Raw genomic sequence first — 27,207 nt, 5'->3', positions numbered from 1 at the left:
TCACTGACCCGGAGCGCTGGCTCGTGGTCGAGGATGCCGGAGATGATGTTCACGACCTGGCCGCCGAGGAGCCCATCCTAACGGCGCTCACGGTGCCAGCGGGCTTGCGGTGCTTTGCCTTATGTTAGGCCTTAGAAGACCGCACAGATTTCCTCCTGCTGGGTGAGGCTTGCTGCCCCGGGATCTTCGTCTGGAGCCACTCGCGACGGTCCTTCATGGTGCGGGGCACCATATCTTTGCAGAACGCACAGGTCTCCTCCACGTGCGTTTGGTCGGAATGTAGGCAGTAAAGGCACAGGGAGTGCCCATCGTCCAGAAAAATGTTCCATAGTCCACATCCAAGGGAGATCCTGAACAGAGGCATCGAGTCTCCTTTATCTTCAGCCATGTCCACGTGGAGTAGGTCTCAAAAAAAGCTTCCGGAATCCTCCAAGGGAATGCAACAGTAAATCGCCCTTGAGGGGCGTAGAAAGTTATGAAAAACGGGTCCCCGTTAGTCAGACGATGGAGCTTGAGGCTCGATTGACCGAAAAAAGAGAAAACTAAGAAAAAGCGCAAAATGCAGTAAAAAGCCTGAGAGCTAATCACGAGGACTCCCCACCACTCTAAGGTGCAGTAAAAATCTGAAGATGGCTTCCAGAGGAGGGGCTTAGGTAGAGGGCAGTCATTGGCTGGGGCAGTATGACCCAGAGACCAGTGATTGGTTGTTAGGAGAAAGACAGTTCAGAAGTGAAACTGAAACAGATTTTTTCTTTACCAAGGATTCCCAGCCGGACGACAGGGAATATTCATGAGCATGTGAATCCATGCCAGACCACATGCTGGAGAAAAGGTAACAACTTTCACTTGTTGGGAATTAATAAAACTTGTCTAGCGTGGAGTCAACCCTTTGTACGTTCTTTAGATGGAAGGTGTAATTTGTGCCCAAATACTCTCATACGTTCCTTAATTCAAAAAGGACAATATCCCTCTAAATGGGACTGCTGGGAGGCATATTCTGTGATAATCGAACTAGGCACTCCATTCCTGTAAATGCTGGGATCGAAATTAAGATTTTATGAGCAGGAGCTAATAGCAGCTGCTGGGTATTAGGCATCACCCGATAGGAGTTACATTTGGAGCCAGGCGATCGTACAGAACACACCAGAAATCTAACTTCTGGTCAGATAGACTTGTCTATTGTCCATTTGTTCCATTAGGTTTCAAATAGCCCTCAGATTTGACATGCATAAACATTCCCAAACATGCAGAATTAATATCAGACCAGCATGTTTGTACGGTGCAATTTGGCTTGGGGAGTCAAAGGTAGCACCTGGTGGCTGCTTGTGCCAAGCTAGGTAGGTTTGGAGACCACAAGCAGGAGCCAAAAAGCACCCAGCTCTTTCGAACTCTCTAATGCATGACATCTTCGGAACATGAGGATGCATGGTAGCAAACAAGACCCGGTTTCCCACTACCAACAAAGGCCTTCTATGTGCAAGCTGCACACCCACCCAAAGCAGTTCCATATGAAGACTTAGTAGACCATCAAAGGGTGATAACTTAGTAGACCATCAAAGGCTGATAAGATAAGTAGGGAAAGATGGGTGGACACCAATAATAGAAAGCATCCAAAACAAGGACGTTGGCAACCAAGCAGAATGGAAACCCTAGCCAAAAAGTCACCTATACTTGCAAAAGGCTTGAGCCGCAATCTACAAAGATGCCTTATGGCTCTCTAGCTTGGTTCTGGCAGTTTAATGACGATTTCCTTCCAGAGTGGAAATGTTCACGTTAAAGATATTTGCACTGCCCACCATGACCACCGGAGTGGTCCCTAGGCGATCTGGTGGATCTGAAAAGGAGTGTGTGAAAAAAGATGGAGTGAGTGGGTGTTGGTAGGGTGTAGTAGGAATAGTAAAGTGAGAGCTGTGATGTCCTGTTGGTAGCTTTGGTTTGCACCATTCGCTGAACTTAAGTGCGGTTTCCAGGTTGGGGCAAATTCCCATGTTCTGTTGTGCCAGGTTGTGCGTTGGTCTGTTGTTGAAATGTGGTGAAGTGCAAGCAGATTGCTGTGCAGAGGGTTGGTTGTGTGGGTTTCTGTATGAGAAGTGTATGCAGAAATTTGAGGTGTTAAGAGTTGGGTTTGCAGGTTTTCCTTCCCTCAGTCTTTATATTGCTGTGTGCAACATCTCCGATTATCCTTTGTGTTTGGTATTGTTTATCCGCCTAGTTGGCAGGCATGCTGTGACAAATGACTAATCTCCACATTTCTATCTAATGTGACACATAGCTAAAGTGTGACGCATGGTTAATCTTCACATTTCACTTAAAGTGTGAATTGCAGCAAACAGCAATGACGGATGCAAGCAAGTAGCCATCCAACAACGTTTTAAGAAGCTACCTTAACAGCACCTAAAACACATATGCTAACAGGAGAACTAGACATGTAGTACAGTTGTAGATTTTTTTTTATACTACACTGCAAAGAAAATATTTGCCAATTAGCAAAATAGAAATACATTTGTGGAATTCTACCTCCTGCATCCCTTGGGCGCAAGCTTTCTATCTACACTTTTGCCTATGAACTTAGGCTTTCAGCTGGACTCGTCAGGATACCAACTACGCTTGTTTCGCTCCTCACCCTCCCCATCACCAGGGCAGACCATTTTCTGTCATGCCTTCGTATTGCAGGACTATGGAGCTCATCAGCCTAAAATCGAATTTATTTGCGAGCTTTTGTCAAGAACTACAGGGGCCATATGCCAAACTCGTGCGTGCCAGCTTGATAAAATGCATCTACTTTAAAACCATCGCCATTGTTCATTTATCTATTTATGGTTCCAATTAACAGCAGATTACTAGCCAGCAGCAGCTTTCTGGTCCACCATTTCCTCTTTTTGTCAGAGGCAAGGAAGCCTTTTCTGTTGTGGCTCCTACTTTATGGAATGCAGTAAAATCGTTTTTTGTCTGCTAGCTTGTATGCTACCCTGTGTTTTAGTTCTATTCAGATATTGTTTGCAGTTGTAGTGCAACTATATTTTCACAGCAATCCATGCACTGCATAAATATCATCCCAGAGCAGAATTCTGAAAAAACACTGCAGCGAAAGCGTTAAACTCCACAAAGTAACAGGTTCCTGAACTGGATATAAAGAATGCTGAAGGCTTTCGAGACCGTAGATAAATCATCTCGTTGAATATGTGCCCTCATTTAGGCTATTCTTGAACGTTTTACTAGCCAATAGGCATAGATTGCCAAGACTCAATCAAATGGCGAGTTAAGAATTACTCACAGAGCATGCCCATCTCGTTAGTCAAAACCATAGCCACATAACTCCCGTTTCATGAGCTCTCAGGATTTCTTAGGCAGCATAAACCTCAAAGATGGGCAGAGACCATTCTAGGTGAATAAAAAGTTCCCAGAAACATCCCGGTCAGAGGACCATGGGGATTCCAATAAGGTGTGAACCAAGACCAGAGTACATCACACTAGACTTTCATTATTAAAAGAAAAAACACACGGGTATCCAACAAGACACTCAGCTAAGGGGCAACCCACCCACCCTCACAAAGAGTGGGTACGACTTACAAGGCATCAAACTGCAATCTCTCAAAAAGTTAAAGGTTTTTCAAGGCCAACTCCCACATCTCTATTGCCAGATGTCAATGAGAGGCAGAGGGTTCGGCCTTCCTTAGTCATATGAAAAGAAGTGTATGAAGAGTCGCAGTGGGAGGAGAAAGGAGCTTTTGGAGACCAAACAATTGAACTCCGAGGAGACATGGACAGAGGCCTTGACAGATTTGGAAACAAACTTCTTTCTGGATAATGGAATCCAAAAACCACCTACATACACAGTGAGAAACATGTGGCAGGCAATAGAATTGAAAGTAACATTTCCTGGATACCTCTGGGCTGCTCTCAATGGGATATGTTGATCAGCCAGTCTTTTAGCCTATCATGGGACACCATATGGGATCCACAATGCTCTGAAACAACCATGACAAGTTAAGAGATCATGACCAAAAATTATGCACAACTTTAAAAATTGCCTTTGGGGGAAAAGCCATGCGCCTGTTGCCACGCAGCACCATCAAATGAGCTGCAACTTGGGAGAATGAGAATCCTTAACGAAAGAACTAATCCAGGGCCACTATCTGGGGGTCCTCTAGTAGATTCAAAAGAGCAGCTTAGAAGAAATAGTTGTCTGGGTAGAGATGGACATGCTGGCAAGTCATATTGGCTGCAACTACAGAGCAACTTTGTCACCAATATTGGGTTAAATTTAGAGCAGAAAGGATAACTTGCAAAAGAACTATAGCTCATAACACATAAAAAGGATGGCCTGCGTGCATGATGGTTCACGAAAAAAATGCATTTGAAATCATCATGTACTTCGTTTTGTGCAGGAGACCAGTTTACAGAACTTGTTTCAAGGCATTGGAGGCTCACGGAACAGTCATTTCCGTAACTTTATGGTCACTAAAATGTGGGCTAGAGTGTAAATCTCCATAACAAGAAAGTGTACATGAATAATTGGTTAGGAGTGGAGGGGCCCTACTACTTGGAAAATGTAGACAGCCTGCCCAGAGGTTTAATAGGGAAACATTGGGTGCAAATATAGACAGCGAAGGCTATTCCTCGCAAGAAAAAATACATATATTATTGGACTCACAGCTGGGAGCAAGGGGAGGTATGGAGGAGTTAGGTGCTTTTCGATAGAGAATGTGAAAATATTAATGTGTGATATAGCCACACAATGTGGAGATTATTTTCCCTTCTCGACTAAGCAAAAAGCCTAATCACATGGGTGGTACTTAAGAAAAAAATGCCTACTGGCCAATGCTTCCAAAATAGTTAAGGGCCCTCTATTAACCTCACAAGAAAAAGCATCCAAATCCCAACACACATCCTGTGAGGAGTGCCACACAACAAATCATTCAAATAGACACTTGGTAACACAATTGTTCGGAAAGGTTAACACTGTAGTGGCCAGTTTTAGAACCAGACATTTACAGAGAAAGCTTTATTCACATACTTGACTGTCAGGTAGAAGTACTACTTCAATTAGAGACAAGAGCAGAGAGATTACATATATGAATTCTACCAAATGTATTTTCACCCTACAAATAAAATGCAACATATGTAGGTATAGCAGGGGCTGGTTATTTGAAACAGACCCTAAAAAGATTTCCCATCACCCATTGTGCATTCAAGTGCTACTCACTGCTCAAAACCATTCTCAAAGCATCCGAAGTTTAGGCCTGATAAACGAACAAAGGTGCAAATGTTTAAGTCCTGCGAGGTTTACAGTGTGGATGCAATCGCAATAAAAAGGGTCTGCTTTCAGGTCGGTTACATGAAAAGATGACTGGAGAGGCTGAGTGGTTGGAGACCTTCTTGGCCTGGTTTAATTAACGTTTCTTGGCAGAACTGCAGTAAGACAAAGAAGAAAAGGGAGAAAGTGGTCAAGCCCTTCCAAACTGTGGTTATTAAACTTCACAAAAAAGCGAGGCTTAGAAATAGTTTGTGGCAATTAGACACCAATCTTCTCTCTGCTCCGACAACATTGGGGAAGGTTATGCACGTTGAAAAAAACTTAAATATCTTACAAATACATTAGCAGTTGGCTTTAACCAAGACTCAGTGGTGTTCAGGTTTGCGTAAGATGACCAGCACTTAATGAACCAAACATGTTGTTGTGGTGCGCAAATTTGTAGAGGACGATAATCATGTGTACAGCATGCCCTTAACTGGCAGTCAGAAATCTCTTGAACAGCACTTCTGAAATGAATAACGCGCAGTGTGATGAACGAATACCAAAGAAAAGTTGGTATTTGTTGAATGACCGGAATGATATTTCTATGAAAGAGAAAACACTGTTTTCTGGACTCGCTCGAAGGAGGCAAGATTTCGACACATACATGTTAATTGCTATACCTCAAGAGCCAATTGCAGATAAGGAGTTGAGTAGGAGGCTGCGTTTAGTATACCAGTGCTCTAGAGCGCGGTGACCGAATTATGGTATGCGTGGACTGGTGAGACAGGAGCAGGTAAGGACATGCACAACTGGTGGAATACTGAGCCAATAAGGAGTTTTCCAGAAGTGACAGTCGGCGTACTTGCCTAATGAAATGTAACTGTTCCACTTCAATAAAGATATGACCTGAGCCGGCAGAGTTGTAATATAAGATGTTGATGCTAGTAACCAGTTATCAGGACTCGGGTCACCCCCTTTATTGAAGTAGAAAAAGTAACAGGTATGTAGTCTTCATAATGCAAGTACTAGCCATCGACACATCCATACTAGAGTAGCAAGTCTCCCAACTGTCATACCTGGAACATTCACTAAACATGCGCATCCACATGTCATAAAACAGGTCACCAATCCGAAAAGCACCGTTTTGTTTGAAAAGTAGTTTTTGGCAGTCAGTCTGGTGCACAAAACAGAATGCCCAACTAAGGATAATACCCATGATGCGAAAGGAGCCACCCGTATAGTAGCAATTACCACACACAGGGTCAACCACCAAGCAATGTCGCCCCAACAACGGCAGAGACTCCCCTGCTGGAGACTAGACCCTACCTACCAAACTAATTTACCCAAAAATTAAAAGCAGAGCTCAAGGGATACATTCGTTTTACAAAATTGATTACTCAAGGTAGCTAAAAAGTGTTTGCATTAGCAATCCAACTTTTACAATTGGCACTTTTCGAAGAAGTTAACTGTAATCAATAAATACTATTCAACAGTTTGTTTCACTGACTTTTCCCCAAAAGAACGCAACCACTCCTATGTGATTGTTTGGAATCTCTTGGTTTTTAGCTGTCATTATAAATGTTACACACCTTAGTGTTATCTTCCCTTTATAGGGAAGAACTACAAACACCAGAATGCAAAGAAATGTGATCTTAAAAGCCATCTACAAATTACAACTGGTAATGGACAGCTTAGGTCTTTAAAATCTCATCCTAATTTAGAGGCGCAAGGCCCTGGATTTAGCCCTGCCCTGAAAGCCCAGAGCTCAACCAAGATCCCACCAAGGACAAGACCCAGACCCATCGACAGCAGACAAACGTACAAAACTATTGAGAGACCTTTCAGTGATATAGGCATGGAGGTTCCATCACCCTGACGAACGGGATTGTACTTTCTACTCTGCAGTGCATACGGGGCACTCCAGGTTGGATATGGTATTGCTTTCTAGATCCCGCGTCCCCACGGTTAACCGATGCGAGATCCTCCCGAGGATCCTTGATCTCAGAGGTCTGGCGAAACAACATCATAAACCATGGCGCTTTAATGGGAAATAAGCAGCATTAGGGACGAGTGTGGAGAGGAGTGGCAAGGTCCAGAGTGAAATTAATGCAACCTTGGGTAGATTCTACCGGCAGCTGTACAGTGCAGGCATGGGGAGGGGACATTGCAGGAATAGAGGTGACCCTAATGGGCATAGTGTTGCCGCACATGGGCCAGGAACAGGTGGAGACACTGGACGCACCGCAGACTGAGGAGGAACTGAAGGCAACCATACTCTCGCTACCCACGTGCGAAACGCTGGGGGCCGATTGCCTCCCGCCGGAATTTTGTTTTGTTTTAATATTTGTAAAGAGCACCAGACCCAAAGGTATGAGGGCGCAATAGGCATCAAGAAGGTTGTTCAGCTTATGTTACAATGCTGTACAGGAGCAAACATTTTATGCAATAAGTAGTAGATAAGACAGTTTGTACAGGATAGGACAAGAGGCACACAGTTACACAAATACACAGTAGACAATATACATAGTATGTACAGGTGGAAAAGGGTGGAGGGGGGGAGGGGGGGAGTTCCAGTATTGGGCAGCTTTGATTGGGAAGCTGCTTCCACCAGTCTTATTGTGTTTAAATCTGGGCACCGTTATGAGGTTGGCATTAGCAGTTCTCGTGGGGCGGTTGGAGGATTGTCTCGTAAATCTGGCTGTGAGGTTTTGTGGGGCGGCATAGTGGGAACATTTGTGGGGTGGCATAGTGGAGACATTTGTGGGTCAAGGAGGCTGCTTTGAGAAGGATTTTATCTTTCGTGGAGCGCCAGTTATTGGATCCTCCAATTTCGGAAATGTGGGCTTTCTTAGGAATGCTTAGGGCTGCTCTCAAGGCATTGTTTTGTAAAATCTGGATCTTGTTGGTAATGTATTTGTTACTCCCTAAATATAGGGCATTACAATAGTCCAGTTTAGACAAAACAAGGGCTCTAGCTAAGATGATGCAGTTGTTGAAAGAAGGGAAGGGTTTAGCTGCTCCGTTTAGCTTACAGGTGCAAGCAGTTGATGAGGCCATGGAGTTGACTTTTTTTTTTTTTTTTTAAAGGTCAGCTTGGTAGAATCCAAGGGCTTTGACTTCCTTGGCTACTATAATGTTGTCGTCATATATTCTGAAATTGGAATAGTTATGGCCTAGTTTGTTAAGGTTTGCAGGGGTAACTAGGTTGAGGAGTTCTGTTTTGTCATCATTCAGGCATAGACCGCGAGAGGCCATCCATACCTGGGTGATGAGGCACACTATTCACAAAGGCCAAATCCTTGTTGTCGCCCGTCAACGGGATGATGATCTGGGTAACATCGGCATAGTTAGTGTAGGTGATAACCAGGCCGTCTAGATCATCAAAAAAGGGGCTTTGTGAAGATGTTGTACAGGGTAGGGGACACACAAGAGCTCTGGGGCACACCACAGGTGATGGGTATGGGGTCAGCGGCTGCTGTGGGTGAGAAGACGTGTATTGTCCTCTATTCGAGGAAGGATTGTATCCATCCTATCACTTCTTGTGAGAAGTGGGCAGCGGAATCCAGGTGGTTACATAGGATTTTGTGGTCCACTAGGTCGAATGCCGCCGAGAGATCAGGTAGGAGCAGTAGTGCCGCCTTTCCATTGTCTCTCATCACGTCGATTTGTGCCTTGAGGTCAATTAAGGCAGTTTCGGCCCCGTGTTTGACTGACATACTCTGAAATGGTGGTTACATTCCAAATATTGTTGCATTTGAAGGTAAGCCACCTAGTCTCGAATTTTAAGCAGGATAGGGACTGTGGTGATAGGGTGGTAGTTCGTGGGTATGGACAGACCAAGAGTTTGTTTTTTAAGTAGTGGGAGAATCCAAGACTGTTTCAGATTATTGGGTATGGTGCCGGTAAAGAAAGAAGCGTTAATGAGTTTAGAGATGAATGGGGAAAGGTCACGTGCAGCATCCTTTGGGCTGGACAAGGGTCGCAGTTGCAATTAGAGGGTTTTAGGGTGAAGATGACTTTTTCAACTTCTAAGATGGATACTTTATTGAAACTGAAGCGGAGTGGGAGTTGATTAGGAGGCGGCAGAGGGCACGGGGGATTGTTGGGCTTGGGGGCAAGGTGGGGAGTTTCTTTTTTTTGTTAATCTTGGCTTGGAGAGTCGCTACCTTGTTAGATAGGGCACTCTGTATGCTGGTGCACCATAACTTGTCCTTAAGACAAGTGTCAGGGTCAAGGATGGGCGTTTCTATCTCTTTAAGGATGGTGAACAATTCTTTAGTACTTGAATTGGCTTCAGTAATACGTAAGTTGAAAGAAGATTGTTTGGCGAGAATCATTTCTTTTTTGAAGGAGGTTTTTTTACTGAGGTTGTTTTTATTAGTGACGGAAGGATCTTGTCTGCAAATGAAAATGAGCTGTGTCAGGCAGAGTGCCATCTAAATGGCAGGTGCAGATAGGCAAAATCAAATACAGTTTGAATAGGCCATTTGAAAATGAGCTGTGTACATGAGCACAGGCAGAACTAAGCCAGTTATTTTACCGGGAGGCAGACAGAGACTGACACAGTTAGATGTAAAGTTATACAATGTAGCCAGGCGGAGAGTGCACAATGATGCAGGACAGCACCATATGTGTAACAACTTGCTTATAAACGATAATATGGGTGTACAGTGGTATGACGTGGGGGTGAGTCACCGACCAAGGCAAGAGCAATGCAATACAAAACAATATAGTATAAACTGTTAGACAATGCAGTACAATACAACAATACGAGCTGAAACAAGGCTGCAGCCACACAGTTAGGTGGTGAGCATCAGGCTTAATATGGTGCCACACACGGCTGTGTGGAGAAGTAACAGGGGGAGCAACCAAGTGTTTATGTTAGGTATGTGGATCAGCATGTTAGTTTGGCTGTAATGAGTGGGGGTGGGTGTCGTAAAGGCTGGAAGCGTTTGTTCTGTCCCGAGTAGTTTCGTTGGGTGGATTATACCAATAACACGGATTTGGCGGCTGCAGCAAAAGGGGTCGGTGGATAGTTGCAGCAGTGTAGGGAACAAACGCCTTGTAAGATTATTGAGCACAGGTGATATTCTAAGTGCTTAAGCTTCCAGACGAGCAGCGTGATAACGCCTAGCGCTGGTTGCACTCGGTCAGCTCAGTCAGGAGGAGCCTTTTATTTTATAAGGAATATGTGAATGAGCTGATGCTGCATCTCTTACAGATGTTCGAAGAGGCATTTGAAGTAGGTTTACCGTCTACAAGAATCGACCATTGTACCGATACTCAAACCGAGCAAATCATCGCTTGGCTGTGGATCCTACAGACCGCCCTCTATGATAAATGAAGATTGCAAAATTCGGGCCACGCTCCTAACAAATAGACTCCGCTGGGTGAATAGAACACTGGTGCATCCAGACCAGACGGGATATGTCCCAGGGAGAAAGAAGCATGTTCTGGAACTTGCATAGACTAAACCACGTTATAGAAAGAACCGCAGGGGAGGAGGAAGAGAGTGTAGTGGTCTCGTTAGACGTGATTAAAGCGTTTAATCTGGTGAGGAGGGAGTGGTTGCATGCAATGTTACAGAGCCGGCCCAGGGTTTTTAACGGTCGGTACAGCTGTTACACACCAGGCAATAGCCAGAGTTAAAACGGGGGCCACAGCACTGTAGCCCTTAGCGGCCCTCCCCAGGGCTGATTTTAAAGAGGCAGGTATACCAGTAGGTGGCAACACACATTATCTCATTATATGCTGACGGCATGCTTCTATAAGCGCAGAACCCAAGTTAAGCCTACCGTACATGCTGGAGGACCTGGACGGATTCGGCGGGTTGTCGGGAATAACCATAAGCATGTAAAAAACCGAGGCTCCCCCCCCCCACTGGCGGGACTAGTGGGGGCTGGGCCAAAAGAGTTTGCCGAATCAGGGACTGCAACGGGCGGTGGAGACCCTTCTGTATTTGGGAGAAGATCTTCACTGTGATCCAGAGAAGGAATACGAGTTGAGCACATTGAAAGTGCTCCTGGGGATTGAAAGATCCATTGAATTCTGGCAGAGTCTACCATTTTCTATTATGGACAGAGCTGCGATATTAAAGATGGTGGTACTGCCGCGCCTGCTCTATCATTTCATCATTATACCCTATGATATTCTGAGGCGGTTTTTCCAGGGACTGAACTCGCTGGCGTGGGCATTCATTTGGGGAGGTGGGAGGTGTAATATCATTGAACACATTGTGCAGAGACTAGAAGGATAGGGGGGGTGCTGGGGCTGAGGATTCAAGCTCACTGGACACAGGGTTGCTGCGGTGTGAGGCAGGACTACACTATTTGAGAGAAGCACTCTGGGCAAAGGACACCAGGTAACAGGAGGCATCAGAGCTTATGACCATGGCCAAGAGAATCTGGCACATACTGGAGGATGGTGGGGAAAAGGGACCCATACTCTGTTGACACGCCTTTGGCAGCGATTTGCGGTTGGAATCAGGGGGAGGTTCACAACCATCGGCTCCACCGAGAATCAAATGGGATAACCACCCTGAGACACAAACAAGATGGGGAGGCGTGGGTAGCGTTCCCGGAAATAATAGCGCAATATGACATTCCCAAAGGGCAAATTTTTATTGTCCTCGGCTGGATTAAGACAGCCGAGGACAGATGGCCAGGTCTAAAGGAGGGTCAGGAGGGGGACGCTATGCTGGAGGCTTTGTACGATGTTTCAGAAGGGGGGCACATGATATCGAGACTCTACGAGCTGGTACAAAATTCACTCGGAAAGAAGGAGCTCAGGGTGAGAACCAAGTGGGAAGGAGCTCTTGGGAAACACATGGGGAATGGGCCAGAGTGCTTGTATATTACAAGGACAGTGTCCAGGAGCACCAGATTTAAGCAAACAGCTACAAGTCACTCATAGGGTGCACGTGACCCTACAGACCATTTCAAAGTTCCCAGAAGCAGTGGAGCAGAGATGCCCCAGATGCGACTGAGCAGGGATGTTGCATATGTTTTGGTCATGCCCGGTGATGAGGGCTTTTTGTCAGGACATAACTAGCGAGTCATGGAAGGAGGAACAGATGTGAGGGAGTGGTCGCCTGAGGCATGCCTACTGGGACTTTAACTGCAGCGGTGTGGGGGCGCATTTAGCGAAGATGAAAGACCTCATCTATGTTTTGGCCAAACGACGAATCGCACTAACATGGAAATCAGTGGAGAGTCCCCACAGAGGCATGGTGGAAAGATCTCAACAAATGGGTAGAAGCCGAGACAGTGGTGTGGCATAGGGTGGTGTACAGGGGACAAGATATCAGTAAATTGACGCAGTGGAACACACTGGGTCAGGCGATGTTCACAACTCAGGACGAAAGTATTCCCCGACACTATCAGGGCAACAGGGTAGAATGACTTGAGGGCTGGAAGGGACTGGGCGACAGGAAGCATTCAAAGTTGGGTTTATGTTTAGTTATTAAATTAGAGACAAGTAAGGCAATGGTGCTTAGACCTACCGGACAATGCAACGGCATGAGAGGAGATAAGGGTGGAGGGGGGAAATTCGGGGGGGTGGTGGAAGAGGGAAATGCGGGGGTGGGAATCAACAGGCGCTGCCTGGGACAGCCCAGGGGTCAGACACCACAGTGCGCACAGAACATGGGTTACATTCATTTTCTGCTGTTCTTGTGGGCTATTCCAACTAATGGGAACATTTACTGTCTGGTCGCTAAAATGCAATTAAGAGAAGTTTAAAAAAAAATGTTTTTAAAGTATCTACATAGAAACCGCCCACCGGCAAGCCTCATTCACTCCAGCTCAAGCTCCCAACTGACACATTAAGAACACTCCTGCACACAACATCCTACATCATTCTCCCGAGCTGTCTGTCATTCTCATAGATCAACATTCCACTAGCATACTTACATGACCAGCAGGACAAGCCGATATATACCAAGCCATTAATTGCTTTTGCCTCCATTGTGCCTCGTCTATTATATGAGTGTAGGGTAGTTTCTCAATTATTGGTAGGGGTTCACTGGCGCCTCTGACACTCTAGGGGCCTGATTCTGAGCTTGTGCTAAATAGTGCGGAAAGCGAACATCCTCCCCTCCAATATCCAGCATTAACATTCTGCAGTGGGTGGACATTTTGGAAAGGAAATGGTGTGCTTTCCAGGCAACTTAAAGCTATAGTTTAGATTTAAACATGTGTACCGGGATATCTGCAGAATGCTTGCGGGAAAAATAACAAAGGAGAAAATATCACATCTTTTCTCAGCCATTTTTTTAAAATATATATTTGGGATGAGCCAGGGGAAATAGGAGGGGATGGGTCCCCGTGTATTATTAAAAAAAATTACATGCAATCAGTTCTCCATTCTTTATCATGGGCATCCATGTACCACTGACCAGGCAAGCATGTTCTTTAAGACTGCCACTTCTCTATTTTAAGAAAGTTTTCTTAGGTTTTCATCTTACAGTCTAGGAAATGCTAAAAAAAAAAAAAAAATTCAGAAGCGTTTAACAGTACCTCACTGGTACAATATTTTATCTCTTCTACAGCAGTGATTTTGAGCAGCTCATTGCCAGCCCTGCATTTCTCATGGTTGCTAAGGCTGTTGTCAAGCAGTAAATCAGGCACATGCTTAAGTCGTAGGTTTGATACCAAACCACCACATCACTTTATCAGAATATGGTGCTTTCAAAGAAAAGTTCATCCTTCAAGGATGAGCACTTATCACTTCTCTATTTTTGCATGCATCTCAGAATCGTGCTCTAGATTGGCTGTCAGAATCACTGTCCAGTAAATCTCTTAGGTATCTACAATTTTGTATTTAGAAAATGGTATCTGGTAGTCCATTGTATATTTCAGTAAAATAAAATACCATAAAAACAAGACAGAAAGGTTAATCAACGATATTTTTTTTAAAAATTCAAAAACTAAAATAAATTTAAAAAAAAAAACAAATCTGTAGTTAACCCCAACCACTATAAAAAGACTTGAAATTGAAATAAAACGACAATACTCAGGATCCAACTTATCTTAATAAAAAAGAATTCTCACCAAAAACAAAGCACGTCTAAAAAAAAAAAAAAAAAAAAAGAAAAAGAAAAAAAGAGTCAATACAGCCCAACCCACTTGCACAGAATCGGCCCTCAGCAAACAGTACAATGCAGGCTCATAACAAAACTCCAGACCCAACAGTACAGGTTTCAAAGTAGGTTCTCGAATTGCTGAAAAAGCTGGGCAAAACAAAGTGTGCCAGGTCCTACTTGGGCGCACCACAAAGCAAACATGTTATATTATGTTACTTTGCATTTATATAGCGCCTTATGTAACATTGGCATGAGCTCAAGGCGCTGGTAGGTTGAACGCCCTCGGGAACCGTAGTTCAAGTCAGGAGAGAGAGAGAGAGAGAGAGAGAGAGAGAAAGAGTCATAAGGTGCGTTTGAGCACCAGATGTGTGTGCAGCAGGTGTGGCACACGTATGATAGCTGCTTCTTAGCGGTAGGTGTGGTGGTTGGGAGATCAGGAGTATGTGTTCGTTCTGGCAGGGCGATACCAGACTGATTCTGGCTGCGTTAGGCCTGAGGAGAACTCCTAGGCTGGCGGGTGTGCAGTCAGCTGCGATTAGTTAGGACGATGGGGAGTATGTGGCAGGTGTTGGTATGAGAACAGCTATACCGAATGTGTCATAGTATCGCTGTGTTCTAGTTGAGTGATGGTGTATAGAGGAGAGTAAGCATGGTGATGCGATATTGTAGGTTTTCAGTAAGTGCTTGAGACCGAGCCCACATCTGAACCATGTATTCTATCTGTTTTATCCACTCAGTCGGCTTCGTCTGATCAACTCCATCCGTTGAGTCCACACCGTCCGTGGTGACTTCTAACCATTCTATGCACTCCAACCGTTCCACCCACTACATCCGTTCCACTCATTTCATCTGTTCTATCGGCTTCCTCTGCCTCACGCGCTCCAGCCATGTCATGCACTTGATTCATCTATTCCATTTGTTCCCTTCATTCCATGCACTCTGTCATTCCATGCCATCTATCCGTTCCATGCACTCCATCTATTCTGTGCACTCCATCCGTATCATGTACTCATCCTTTCAATCCTCTCGTCCACTTCATTTATTTCATCAATTTTCTTAATTTCATCGACGTCACTCGTTTCAGTTTATCCGTTTTAATTTACATTAGCGGTTATTAGTTTTCGATTTCTCACTCAGATCATGATGCTGGATTCTTATTTATGATATAGCAGCTTTGGGTTAAGGTCACTGATTGCTGTTATCCAGTTTGAGTTAAGAGGCGATTTAGGGGAAGAGCCATGTTTTCAGTAGTTTGCGGAAAGACATGCAGTGAGTCATATGTGGGGTGGAAGTGCGTTCCACAGAGTGGGGGCCAGGGCTGAGAATGATGATCCACCTAACCTGACTGAGTTGGTTTTTGGTACAACTAGGAGGCCGGCAGAGCTTGATCTTAGAGTGCATGGAGGATGGTAGGGTTTTAGTTTGTCTTGAAGATATTGAGGTCCGGTTTTATGCATTGCTCTGTGAGAGATGCATAGGGTTCTGAAGGTTACCCTTCGGGCAACCGGAAGCCAGTGCAGAGTTTTGAGGGCTCGGGAGATGTGATCTCTTGGGCCAAGTGCTAGTAGCAGTTTGGCTGCAGCGTTTTGTGCTCTTTGTAGTTTAGTCAGTTGGTACGCGTGGATTCCGAGGTAGAGGGGGTTAGCATAGTCCAGTCTTGACATAACAATTGATTGGACCGCAGAGTTTTTGGGAAAGGAGGTATGGAAAAATGTGCCTAAAAGTTTTAAAGGTGGTAGTGGCAGGACTTGGAGACATTGTTGACTTGAAGCGAGAGGGTTAGGTGTGAGTCTAGGGTGCATCCAAGGTTTTTTATTGAATTTGAGGTTGTCAGATGGCCAGGGTAGCGGGTGCGGAAGATCGGTGTTGCCACATACCACAATTTCAGTTTTGGAGGGGTTTAGCAAGAGGTGGTTTGTGGTCATCCAGTGATGTCAAGGAGGCAGGAAGCGAGGTCGAGTTGGCAGTTGGGTTTCGAAATCAGGAGTTTTAGGATTAGTTGTGCGTCATCGATGTAGTTGTAGCACAGGATATTACGCTAGCGGATTACTCGTGGGAGGGTGGACATATAGAGGTTAAACAGGAGGGCTGACAGGCATGCTCCTTGTGGAACTCCAGTGTTGACTGGTCGGTTGTGGGAAGCATAAGTGAAGAGTAGGGTTATTCGGTTCCTATTGTCGAGGAAGGATGCTATCCATTTGAGAGTTTCCACGGATTCCCAGGGAGTGGAGGCGGCCAAGGAGGATTGAGTGGTTGATTGTGTCGAAGGCGGCGGATAGGTCAAGAAGGATTAGTGCAGCGCATAGGTCAAGAAGGATTAGTGCGGCGCATCCTGCAGAAATCAGCAGTGTTTTTAAGGTCATCCCAGATTGAGGTTAGGGTGGTTACGGTTCTGTGTTGGGCTCTGAAACCTGATTGAGCGGGGTCTAGGAGACTGTTGGCTTCGACAAAGGCATTCAGATGGGAGTACGCGGTTCGGTCAATGAGTTTGGCAAGCAACCTGGTGTTTGAGATGGGGCGGTAGTTTTTGGGCTCGAGGGAAGTTTTTTTTTTTTTAGAAGAGGCTTGACACTAAGTTTTTAATGCGTTGGGAAAAATTCCCGAGGAAAGGGAGTCGTTTATGATGGTTCTTGCGTGTTGTCCTGTGCAGGTAAATGCGAAAATTTCTTTGAGGGTTGTGGCTGGGCAGGGGTCCAGCGGGGAGCCGGAAGGCTTGCGGGCAGAGAAAAGTTTGAGAAATTGGTCAGTTGATATTGGAATGAAGGAGTCGAAAGTCAGTTGGGTAGCGGTCGCAGGCGATGGGATGACAGGTAAGGTGGGTGGATTGCGCGAGAGTTTGTTCTTTCGAGAGCTGTGGTGTAAAAGTGTAGAGCGAGTGAGTCACAGTCATTGTGAGGGGGTGGGAAGGGTGGTGGTACATGGTGGTTTGGTGAATTCGGCGACAATTTTATGAAGTTCTTTGCTGGGGTTTTTACAGTTTAGGATTCGGGAGTTGTAATGGGCTTTTTTCAGCTTTCGGCCTTGTAGTGGCGATGGTGCCAGGGCAAGGTGGCTCTGCTCAGGGCTGTTTTGTCTTTCCGCCATTCACTTTCTAGGGATTTATATAGTAGTTTAGTGGTCTTCAGTTCTGGTGTGAGCCATCTAGGAAAAAGGACAAGGCGAGCTGATGGTTTGCAAGGTGAGCGGGATTAGTGAGGTTTTGAGCCATGAGGCAAAGGTGTCTGAGGTTAGGTGTTCACTGGGTAGGCGGAGGAGACTGAAGGAGTGCATCGGCTAGGTCGGGAAGGATTTTTAGTTTCTTCCAGCATTTGCATAGATTCGGAGGTTCTGGTTCGGGTAAGGGGAGCGGGTTGGGTGAGCGAATGGCAAAAGAGACAATGAAGTGATCGGACCAGATGATAGGGGTGGGGGGGTTTACATGTATCTAGTTGTGGGAGCTGAAGATGGCAGAAGTGTGTGTCCTTTATAGTGAGTCGGCATGGAGGTTAATCGCGTCTAGGCCGTCAAACCAGAGAGTGGGTCAAAGGGTTGGTGGGGATGTCAAGCGTATGTTGAAATCTCCTAGGATGGTTTAGTTGGAGGGTAGCAATACAGTCGCAGAGGTTGTTTGAGAATGGTCTATCGTAGCCAGGGGGTCTGTAGATGATTAGGAAGCTGTGGGAGAACGAAGGGGGGGAGGGATAGTTTTACAAGGAGTGATTCGCAGGAAGGGATGGATGGCTGGTTGTCGATGAGTGAGGCGCGGAAGTGAGACTTGAAAGCGATTGCTATTCCTCCTCCCCTAGATGGACGGTTCAGAGGGCTGATGGAGTAGTCTGGCGGGGAGGGGAAGGCTTCATTGACGATAGGGGCAAAGTCGTCGGAGAACCAGGTTTCCGTGATAAACACCAGGTCCGGTTTGACAGAGGCGAGGAGGTCAAAGATGCTGTGTCTTTTTGTTGCTACAGATCGGGCATTAAGAGGATACAATTTACTTCTGCAACTCCCTCATCATCCTCCTGTACAGAGGTGGGGGGTGGGAGGGAAGACGGTGGAAAAAGGGGAGCGAGAGGGGGGTGGTTGGTGGCCGATGGGAAGAGTAGGCGGGCAGTTGAGTTGGTGGGTTTGGGGGGGCTGGACTGGTGTGACGGGTTGATTGGATTTGGGTCAGAGGATTTGAAGGTGGGGTTTGGGGGTTAGGAGTTTCAGTTGTGGTCGATGAGAATTCGAGGGAGAGGGGTTTCAGGTAGGGTGAGGCAGGGGGGAGGGTGGTGATGATTGGGAGGATGAGGAGGTGGGTCAAGACAGGAGTGGCGATGAGTACTGAGAGATTGAGGGAGACCAGGTACATTTTCTCTTCTGTGTTTTTGTTGCGGTTGGTGTGTGAGAGAGGGTGGGGGTGGAGGGGGAAAGGGATGCAGCTACTGTTTTTGCCAGGGCTAGAAGTGCAATTTTTAGGGAGGGGAAGGCGTGGGGTCGCAGGGAGATGATGGTGGAGGTGGATGGTAGCGGGGCTGGGTATGCTTGGGAGGCTAGGCGGGCAGTTAGTCGGTGGAGCGGGTAGGATGATAGTAGGCGGGTGGGTGGTGTTGATGGGAGGAGCAGTGGTCTTAAGATGGATGGCTTGCCATCGTGCGCCTCTTGGTTGGTGTTTGGATAGGGGAGGAGTATGGGTAGGGGATGTGGTGGAGGGCAGGATGGTAGGTCGGGCGGGAAAGGAGGCGGGCGCGAGGGGTTTATTTTCGGCGGTCATTGGTGGGTTGGGTGGACTCATGGTTTGGATTAGGTTGAACTGTGTTATATTTGGAGTTGGATGATTTTGTTCACACTTTCCCACTTCAACTATACAATGTTAATTGTACACACTCTATGATTAACTGTACTACGGCTGTACCACAGCGATTATTCGCAATTTCTAAATTCAACTATACCACCGGGTGAGATTATTCACAGTTTCTAAATTCAACTAGACCACAGGGTGAGATTATTCACAGTTTCTAAATTCAACTAGACCACAGGGTGAGATTAATCAGTTTTAAAATTCAACTATATCATAGGGTGAGATTATTCACAGTTTCTATATTCAACTATACCACAGGGTCGGATTATTCAGTTTCTAAATTCAATTATATCACAGGGTGAGATTATTCATAGTTTCTAAATACAACTATACCACACAGTGAGATTATTCACTGTTTTCATGTTCACTAAACCACAAGGTGAGATTTACAGTTTCTAAATTCAACTATATCACAGTTTCTATTTAGAAATTAAGAATGCAACTAGACTGCAGATATGCTAGTAGGCCGAACTTTTTAAATGGAACTAAACCACGGATATGCTATTAGGCAGATTTTCTAAATGCAACTAAACTATTGATGTGCTATTAGGCAGACTTTCTAAATGCAACTAAACCTCTGATATACTATTGGGTGTATTTTCTGAATTCTGTTATGTATTAGATAGACTTATAAAATGAAACTACACCACGGATATGCTGTTATGCAGACTTTATAAATTCAATTACACCACAGATATGCTATTAGGGGGACTTTCTACATGCAACTACACCACAGATATGCCATTAGGTGGACTTTCTAAATGCATGATCGATTTGCATCCCCCTTGATCCTAGCCGCCACCACAGCTCAAATGAATACAGTTAAAACGTGCCCTAGAAATAAGGATGAGTTGAAACGGATGCTGTGCCCAGCTAAGATACTTCTGAAAGCCAGGGGACGAAAATTATCAGAAGGTCTTCTTATTGACAGGCCTCATGATCTCGAATCAAACCGGAGTACACTATTTTTTGCAAAATGTACATCCTTCTTAGATTTTTTGCATGCACCTCAGATTCTATCCCTTGATTGGCTATCGATATCACTGTCCAGTAAATCTCTTAGGCATGCGTTATTTTGTATGTTAGAACATGGTATCTACATTTCCCTGACATACGTGATAATGTAAGAGACAATGGGCCTCATTACACGGTAAGGGCACCGGTGCCGGTAATCCCCTACTACGAGGTCCCTCAGCGGGTCCAGTCCTTAACGTGTGGTCTGCCCAGGCGTTATGGACGGTTCCCACTGAGGGACCTCAGAGCTAATAACGGTAACGCAAACCGTTATTAGCTCCTTCCCTATTCCCATTAAGTCCCTATTCCGGGAACCCGGACTCCGACGGCGGTAGGGGGTAGCCATGGCGCTAAGAGCGCCATGGCTACCACCTACCGTGTAATGAGGCCCAATGCATAGCATTGAAGGATGTGAAGTGAGGTTGTACAATAAACAAGAGTTTGAAATTGAAAGGGCAGCAGTTCTGCTCACAAACCATTTGTCACAGATATGTTGGTGCTTTCTGGAATGCTCCTGTAAAGGAGAACACGATCTGACAACTTTCCGAGGTCACCATAAAACAATACTACATTCTAGAAGGTATCGTTTGATTAAACAACCGAAACCAATTACATTTAATGCAAACCCAGAACCGGAGACAGAATAGCTATCGTTATACGTATACCAGTATTTCTTCCATTTGGGTACTTTTAAGAAACGACACATCAACAGTGTTCTTCAGTGTCCAAATGCATTATATGTCGGTAAAACCCAATAGCAACCTCGGCGCGAAGACTGATACGCCTTAGCCCATCTCGCGGCGGTTATACCGCAGGCCACACTTACTCGGGCGGGTACAAACGAAGCTCCTCAATGTCCCCCAGGAAGGTAAACAAGGTGCGCATTTGTTCGCTGGTGACGGCGGCAGAAAGGTTCGTAACCTGAATGACGGTGGTGGCCGGCAGGCCGGTACTGGCCATCATCATCATGGTAGTGCTAATAATTACTACACTGTGCCCGTGAAGTATATACGGGAAACCGCCGCGCTCTGGGCCTCGACAACACGCATGCGTCCAACCGCCACACCGATCCGACTGGAGTGAGAGAACGTACACTGCGTGATCACGTCAATGTAACATGATCCCAAACATGGAAACATCAGTCCCGAGCAGCTGCCATGTTAACACCAGGCTTCGAGTTGCTGCCGCTGTAAAAACAAAAGAGACACTCAACCGAATACCTGCAATGTGGTCTTTTTTGGACGAACACATTAAAATCACGCATCCATAGGAAACCATTCAAAATACAAATATCTTCATAATTTCCTAAATTTACATTAGAATTGTTGCGGAACAATGCCACACAGATTAATTAACTAATTAATTAATTAGGTGCAGGCAGAGTTGTTTCTTGGAAAAAAAAAAGATGATACACAAAAAAATATTTTGAAGAAGAGGGAACTACAGCATCCAGTAAGAGTGAAAGAAAATGCACGACCAGTATTGCCAGGGCGAAAGGAAAAAGTAAGCTCCATGCCCCTTCACAACAGGCCCATAACAAGGTGACTCCCATCCAAATCAGCTGAATAAACAAGTGGACAAAAAACATTGGGGATAGGTCTCAAAAGTAACGAATATAATAAGCCTTATAATGTCAATGTGAAAGATCATTTATATCGCGCACTATCACCACCAGAGTGGTCCCCAGGCGCTCTGACAGATCTGAAAAGGGTGGAGTGTGGGGTGGGTTAGCAGGACATAGCGGGAAGAGGCATAGCTCTCAACCATTTGTGTTGCACAGGCGGGTGAAATAACCGATTTTGTTGGGTGAGACGCCCATTGGAATGAACGGCATACATGCCAACATTCAGAGCCACCTGGGAGGGAGATTGTCACAGGGAAATCGGGAGACCAATATTTCCCCATAGGAATGCATTGGGGCTAAAGTAATTTTAAGCGGGAGAATGCGAAAAATAGCTATATTTTTCCATAGCTCTCAACCATTTATGTCGCAAAGGTGGGTGAAAACACCCGATTTTATTTTTGGCGGGTGAGAGGCCCATTGAAACGAATGGGCGTGAAGTTGGCTTGGCGGGTGAGTCAGCTGTTTACAAGGCGGGTGACACCCGCCAAAAGCGTGTGAGTTGAGAGCTATGTATTTTTCACCCAAAAATCGTGAGTCTCCCGCCTAAATCGGGAGGGTTGGCATGTATGGAATGGGCGTGCAGGAGGCTTGGCGGGTGTGCCAGCCCTTTACAAGGCGGGTGACACCCGCCAAAAGCGTGTGGGTTAAGAGCTATGAAGAGGTAGAGGTAGAGGGAGAGTTGTGCTGTTCCGTTTACAGCTTCAGTGCGGTTTGCACCATTCTTGGGTTGTGATTTACGGCTTGGTAGATTCCCATGTGCTGTTGTGCGGGACTGTGTGTGGCTTGTTTGTTGCAGTGCAGTGAAGTGTATGCGGATTGCTGTGCAGAGAAGGGGTTGCGTTTGTTTAGTGTTTAAGAGGTGTATGTGGAACTTGAGGTTTTAGGATTGGGTTAGTGGGGCTTTTCTTACCTCTTTGGTTTGTACCTCTGTGCTCAGCGTCTCTGCCTGTGCTGTGTGTTTGTAGCGGGTTCTGCGCATGGCGATGGGTTTCCTCTCCAACTGTCTAGCGGTCTCTGGTCTTGAGGTGGTGAAGGCCCCTCCCTCCCTAGGTGGAGATGGGTATGGTTGAAGGGTTTGCTCTTAGGTTGCCATGTGTGTGCCTACCCTTGCCTCCCCCAGCCCTTGGTGGGGGGTCCCCACCACCCGAGGAAGGCACTTTAAGGCCTCCAGGGGTGCCAGTTAATTGGGTAATGCTCATCCCACTGCAGCTATGGTGCACATTCCTGTGGTGATGTCTAGAGTGGGGTTGTTTGGGGGTGGGTCTTTGTTAGTGTCCCTCCCTGGCTTCTTCCTTCCATGTGTGCTTGCTGCGTTGTGTTTTATTCCAGCAGTGTCCTTGTCATTCCTAGTCGTTAAGACAGGTTTAAGTAGTTTTCAGAATTTTTGGTGATCCTTCTTATTGCGTATTTCTCTCGTGAGGATGTTCCAAGTTTTTGCTGCCAGGTGGGAAAAAGAGGACCCTGTCCCCAAGTTTTGTTCTTGTATTACGTTTTGGTTCCAGGCGAATGCCGTTGCTTGATCTGAGTGGTATTGTCAGTCGGTAGACCATTATTTTCTTTGGTAGGAATTCTGCTCCTTGGCCATGGATTTCTCTGTGCATTATGCTACTTATTTTGAACGTAATTCGTTGTTTGATTGGTAGCCAATGCAGCATTTTTAGCATTGGGTTGGTGTGCTCCCTTCCTGGTAGTCTGAGGAGAAGTCTAGCCCCTGCATTTTGGATACATTTCATTTTCTTTAGCAGGCGTTCCAGCATTCCGAGGTATAGGCTATCGGCATAGTCTATTGTGGACATGATGAGGGTGAGTGTTTTATGCGTGAAGGAGAGTAATGGTAGGATCCTTTTTACCATGTGAAGGAGGAAGAAGCATGTCTTGATTATTATGTTTACTTGTGGTTCTAGTGTTAGTTTGTTGTCCATTAGGACTCAAAGGTTTTTGACTGTTTTCGATTGTTTAGGTGCTGTTCCTAGTTCTATGGGCCATGGGATGCAGTGGTTGTTTTCCTGGTTTTTGAGTATAAGCATTATTTCTGTTTTGCCTGGGTTGAGTTTGAGACTGTTTGTGTTCATCCATTCATAGATTTCTTGTAGACAGTCTTCCAGTGTTGAGTTTTTTTTTTTGTGCATCTCTCGATTTTGTAGATGATGTGCGTGTCGTCTGCGTAGTTATAGCACATACTACTGTGTCTTTTTATGAGCTTCATTAATGGGGCCATGTAGATATTGTAGAGTAGTGGGGATAGGGACGATCCCTGTGGTACTCCACAGTTGGTTTTCCTTGGAGTGGATTTAAAAAGTTGAATCCAGGCGGTTTCCGTTCTATCGGTTAGGAATGATTTAATCCAGAGTAGGGGAAAATCGGTGATTCCTATTTCTAGTCTTTTGATGAGGCTGTCCTAGCTCTCAACCTTTTGTGTCGCACAGGCAGGGGGAAATCAGCAGGTTTATTTGGGACAGATGAGTGCCCATTGAAGTGAATGGGCGAATAGGGGGCTTGGTGAGAGAGTCAGCTCAGCTGATTGCCAGGCGGGTGTGGAGAGATAGTCTCGCAAGAGCGTCTCCAGCTGTCATCTCACAAGACTTCGCTCGAGGAAAGACAGGGGAGAGCGAGTGTGAAATGAGAACCTTGCAAAGCACTGTATGGCGTAGGCGCACCGCAAGAGCCCTCCTTATGAGAGGTTCCCTAGGCCTTAGCCCGCAGCACAGGATCAGCACAGACAATAAGGACCATATATCAGAATGATTATGGACAGTGAAGTTAATTAGTCCTACATGCATATATATTAGATGGTTGTTGGAGAACTCAATAAAGAAGCATTCATCAAGTAAGTGTTGGAGTTCTTCATTCAAGACACAACATCATTGACGATTGTTAGGGAGAATTCCAGTGCCGGCTGGTGAGTTTGAAAGCTGGTGGGGCGTACATTTCCCTGGGCGAATTTTTGAGCGAGCACACGCAGCGCGTGAGGCCACAACACCCAAGGGGGGGACATTTTTGGGAAAATGGGCTCCAAAATGTGCAATTTACTGTCCAAAAACCCACCGAGATATGACAAAAGCATTAGGTTTTACATTCTAATGGTGGTTCACACTCCTTAAACACCACACTGACATACGACAGATAATCACACCAACGATTTACATTAGCAGCCCGGAGCATGCATAAACCGCTGCTCCAGACAACTCACAAAATATCTAACACCTGCACAACACAGAGTGCCCTATCTTTTCAGCTCTGCACATGTCAACGTTGCAACAGCAACCTTGATCTGCTACATATGTTCCAATGTTAGTCGGTTACCCCGCCTATTGCAGAGCCATAAGCTCCAAGAAACCGTATAAACAGCAGCAGTGCTATAGAAGACTCAATAGCATAGCATGACATGGTACAGTGATTCCCTCATTCTTCTGGGTGGCAGGACTCTGGGGGGTCCGAGCAACTTCTGTGACTGGCAGCAACAAGGGATGTGAATGTTAGTTCTGCTGCAGTCAGTCTGCTATACGAGCATCTGCGGCACACCGACTGGCGGGTCTATATCTGCCTATCAAATCAAGTGATGTGACACTGAGGGAGTGGCAGTGCCACAATAACGCAATTCTAAGCGGCGGTCTCACAGACCATTTTGTCCCTATGATATGATATGGCATTTATAACATGCCTATACACAAGTGTTTCAAAGCGCGACAAGGCAAGGGAGGGGGAACAGAGGGAAGACAGACAACGATCTTACTAGGCCAGGTGACATTAAGATCGCGCAGTTGCAGGGGAGGTGGGATAGGGAAAGTGCGGGGTGGTGGGGTAGGGGGCAGTGCGATACATATAGGATCAACAGTACAACAGTAAAAAATAAATTAGATAAATAAAACAGTAGGTAAAAGTGGCAAGTGCAGGGGTGAGTGCAGACATAAGAGGTCAAGAGCTGGGGGGGGGGACTGTAGGGATACAGAAACAGGCCCAAAGTGCTAATTACATCTGCCCCCTTTGTAAAGGGATAAAACATGTTTTAAAGCTGTGAAAAATGTGAAAACTTATAAGTGATGTCACAGTGAGATAAAAACAATTTATCCAGGATAACAAACTTTAGTTAAATGGTGAAGTGGTGTAATGTTTGGCTTAGCAATACACTCTGTTTCAAAGAAATGACTTAAAAAGTACACAAATCATAAACAAATTTGACATATCTATAAGCCCTCATAGAAATAGGTTGAGCAAACTGAGTATTATAGTAACTTCTCTCTCTCCCATCTTGCCTAAAAGACAACTACCACAATCCAAAATCGTGTGCGTCGGGTAACCTGTGCATTACAGTAACATGAATTCGGTGGTCACTGCTCTTAGGGGGTAACTTAGGTCCAGGTGCTTGTACAGCATCGCATTTAAATGCACCAAATAACCTCGGCACGTAATGCTCTGCTCTCCAGACTCTCTTGGAAGTTGTGTTGTAGCCAGCCGCGGCCCGCCACCACGTATCTGCTATTTGTGCCGTTTTATATTTTCAGCATTTATTTTCGGAAAATGGCGAAAATATAAAACGGCACAATTAGCAGATGCATGGTCGCAGGCCGCGGCTGCCTGAGTGGGCAGCAGCAGCGCACGGCCAGTGCCTGCCCTGGGCCTTGCGCACCGGTCCGGCATGGGGCACGGACCGGGGTTAAAACAAATAGGCCCAGGGCAGCGGCCCTCGCCTTGGTGGTAGCGGGCCGGGCGGCCCGCTACCACCAAGGCTCGCAGCTCGGCAGCAACACTGAACGACGTGTAGGCCAAGGCCTACACGTCGTTCAGTGTTGACTGGGCCTGGGGCCGTGGTGGACCACATAGTTTGGGCCCGGGGAGGGGAGTGTAAGTAACACTTACGAGTCCCCGGTCCCAAACAGAAAGAAAAAGTAAAACAAACATGGGGATGGCCCGGCCGGATCATGGTACTTACCGCGGCGCCGCTGCAGCAGCACTCGTAGTCGTGTTTGATGTGCACCCACTGCACCGTGAAGAAAAGAAAGAGAAACAGACGTGTGAAGGCGGCGCAGGCGCACGTACACACCCTGCGCCGCCAGTGAGTCATCATAGATACAGTAATGTCATTGGCTGTTTGCCAGCCAATGACATTACTGTATCCATGGCAGGGGAGGGAATCTGAATTTAAGTGCGCTGTTTACGCACATTTTATACTGGCGGGGCCAGCCCTGAAGCGCCCCGCCAGGCTTCCAATTAAAGGGGCTACGTAGAGTGCGTGGGGCTAGGAGCTCCACGCACTCTACTATGGAAAAAAATAAACTAAATTGGGACGCGCCCCGCTGTTAAAGCCGGGCCCGGCCCTGATACATGATTACCTTGCCACAGCGCCCCCGCGCTGTTGGCAAAGGAAATGCAGGCATTTTCTAAGCTAAAAGAGATTCAATCGGAGAAGTTCTCTGATTGAATCTCTTTTA

The 27,207-nt window shown here is 46.0% G+C and overlaps 1 protein-coding gene across 2 annotated transcripts in view; it reads right to left on the bottom strand.

The window, feature by feature from the left end:
• Nucleotides 1–21,223, bottom strand: part of SREK1 (splicing regulatory glutamic acid and lysine rich protein 1) — a 338,699-nt gene extending 317,476 nt beyond the window's left edge. The window contains exons 1-2 of one of the 2 annotated variants that reach the window (XM_069627376.1): nucleotides 20,981–21,118; nucleotides 5,207–5,412 (exon numbers count right to left, since the gene is read on the bottom strand). Coding sequence is in view for 1 of the 2 variants with exons in the window: in XM_069627375.1 (XP_069483476.1) it covers nucleotides 20,981–21,123 (143 nt within the window). In the remaining variant the exon portion in view is untranslated. Of the gene's footprint in view, nucleotides 1–5,206; nucleotides 5,413–20,980 lie in introns of both variants that reach the window. The other variant, XM_069627375.1, reaches the window with a different exon arrangement.
• Between the last annotated feature and the right edge of the window lie 5,984 nt (nucleotides 21,224–27,207).

The sequence above is a fragment of the Ambystoma mexicanum genome, chromosome 6p (assembly GCF_040938575.1).
Source record: "Ambystoma mexicanum isolate Mex_15411 chromosome 6p, UKY_AmexF1_1, whole genome shotgun sequence".
NCBI lineage: Eukaryota > Metazoa > Chordata > Amphibia > Caudata > Ambystomatidae > Ambystoma > Ambystoma mexicanum.
This window is presented reverse-complemented; position numbering and strand designations above follow the sequence as displayed.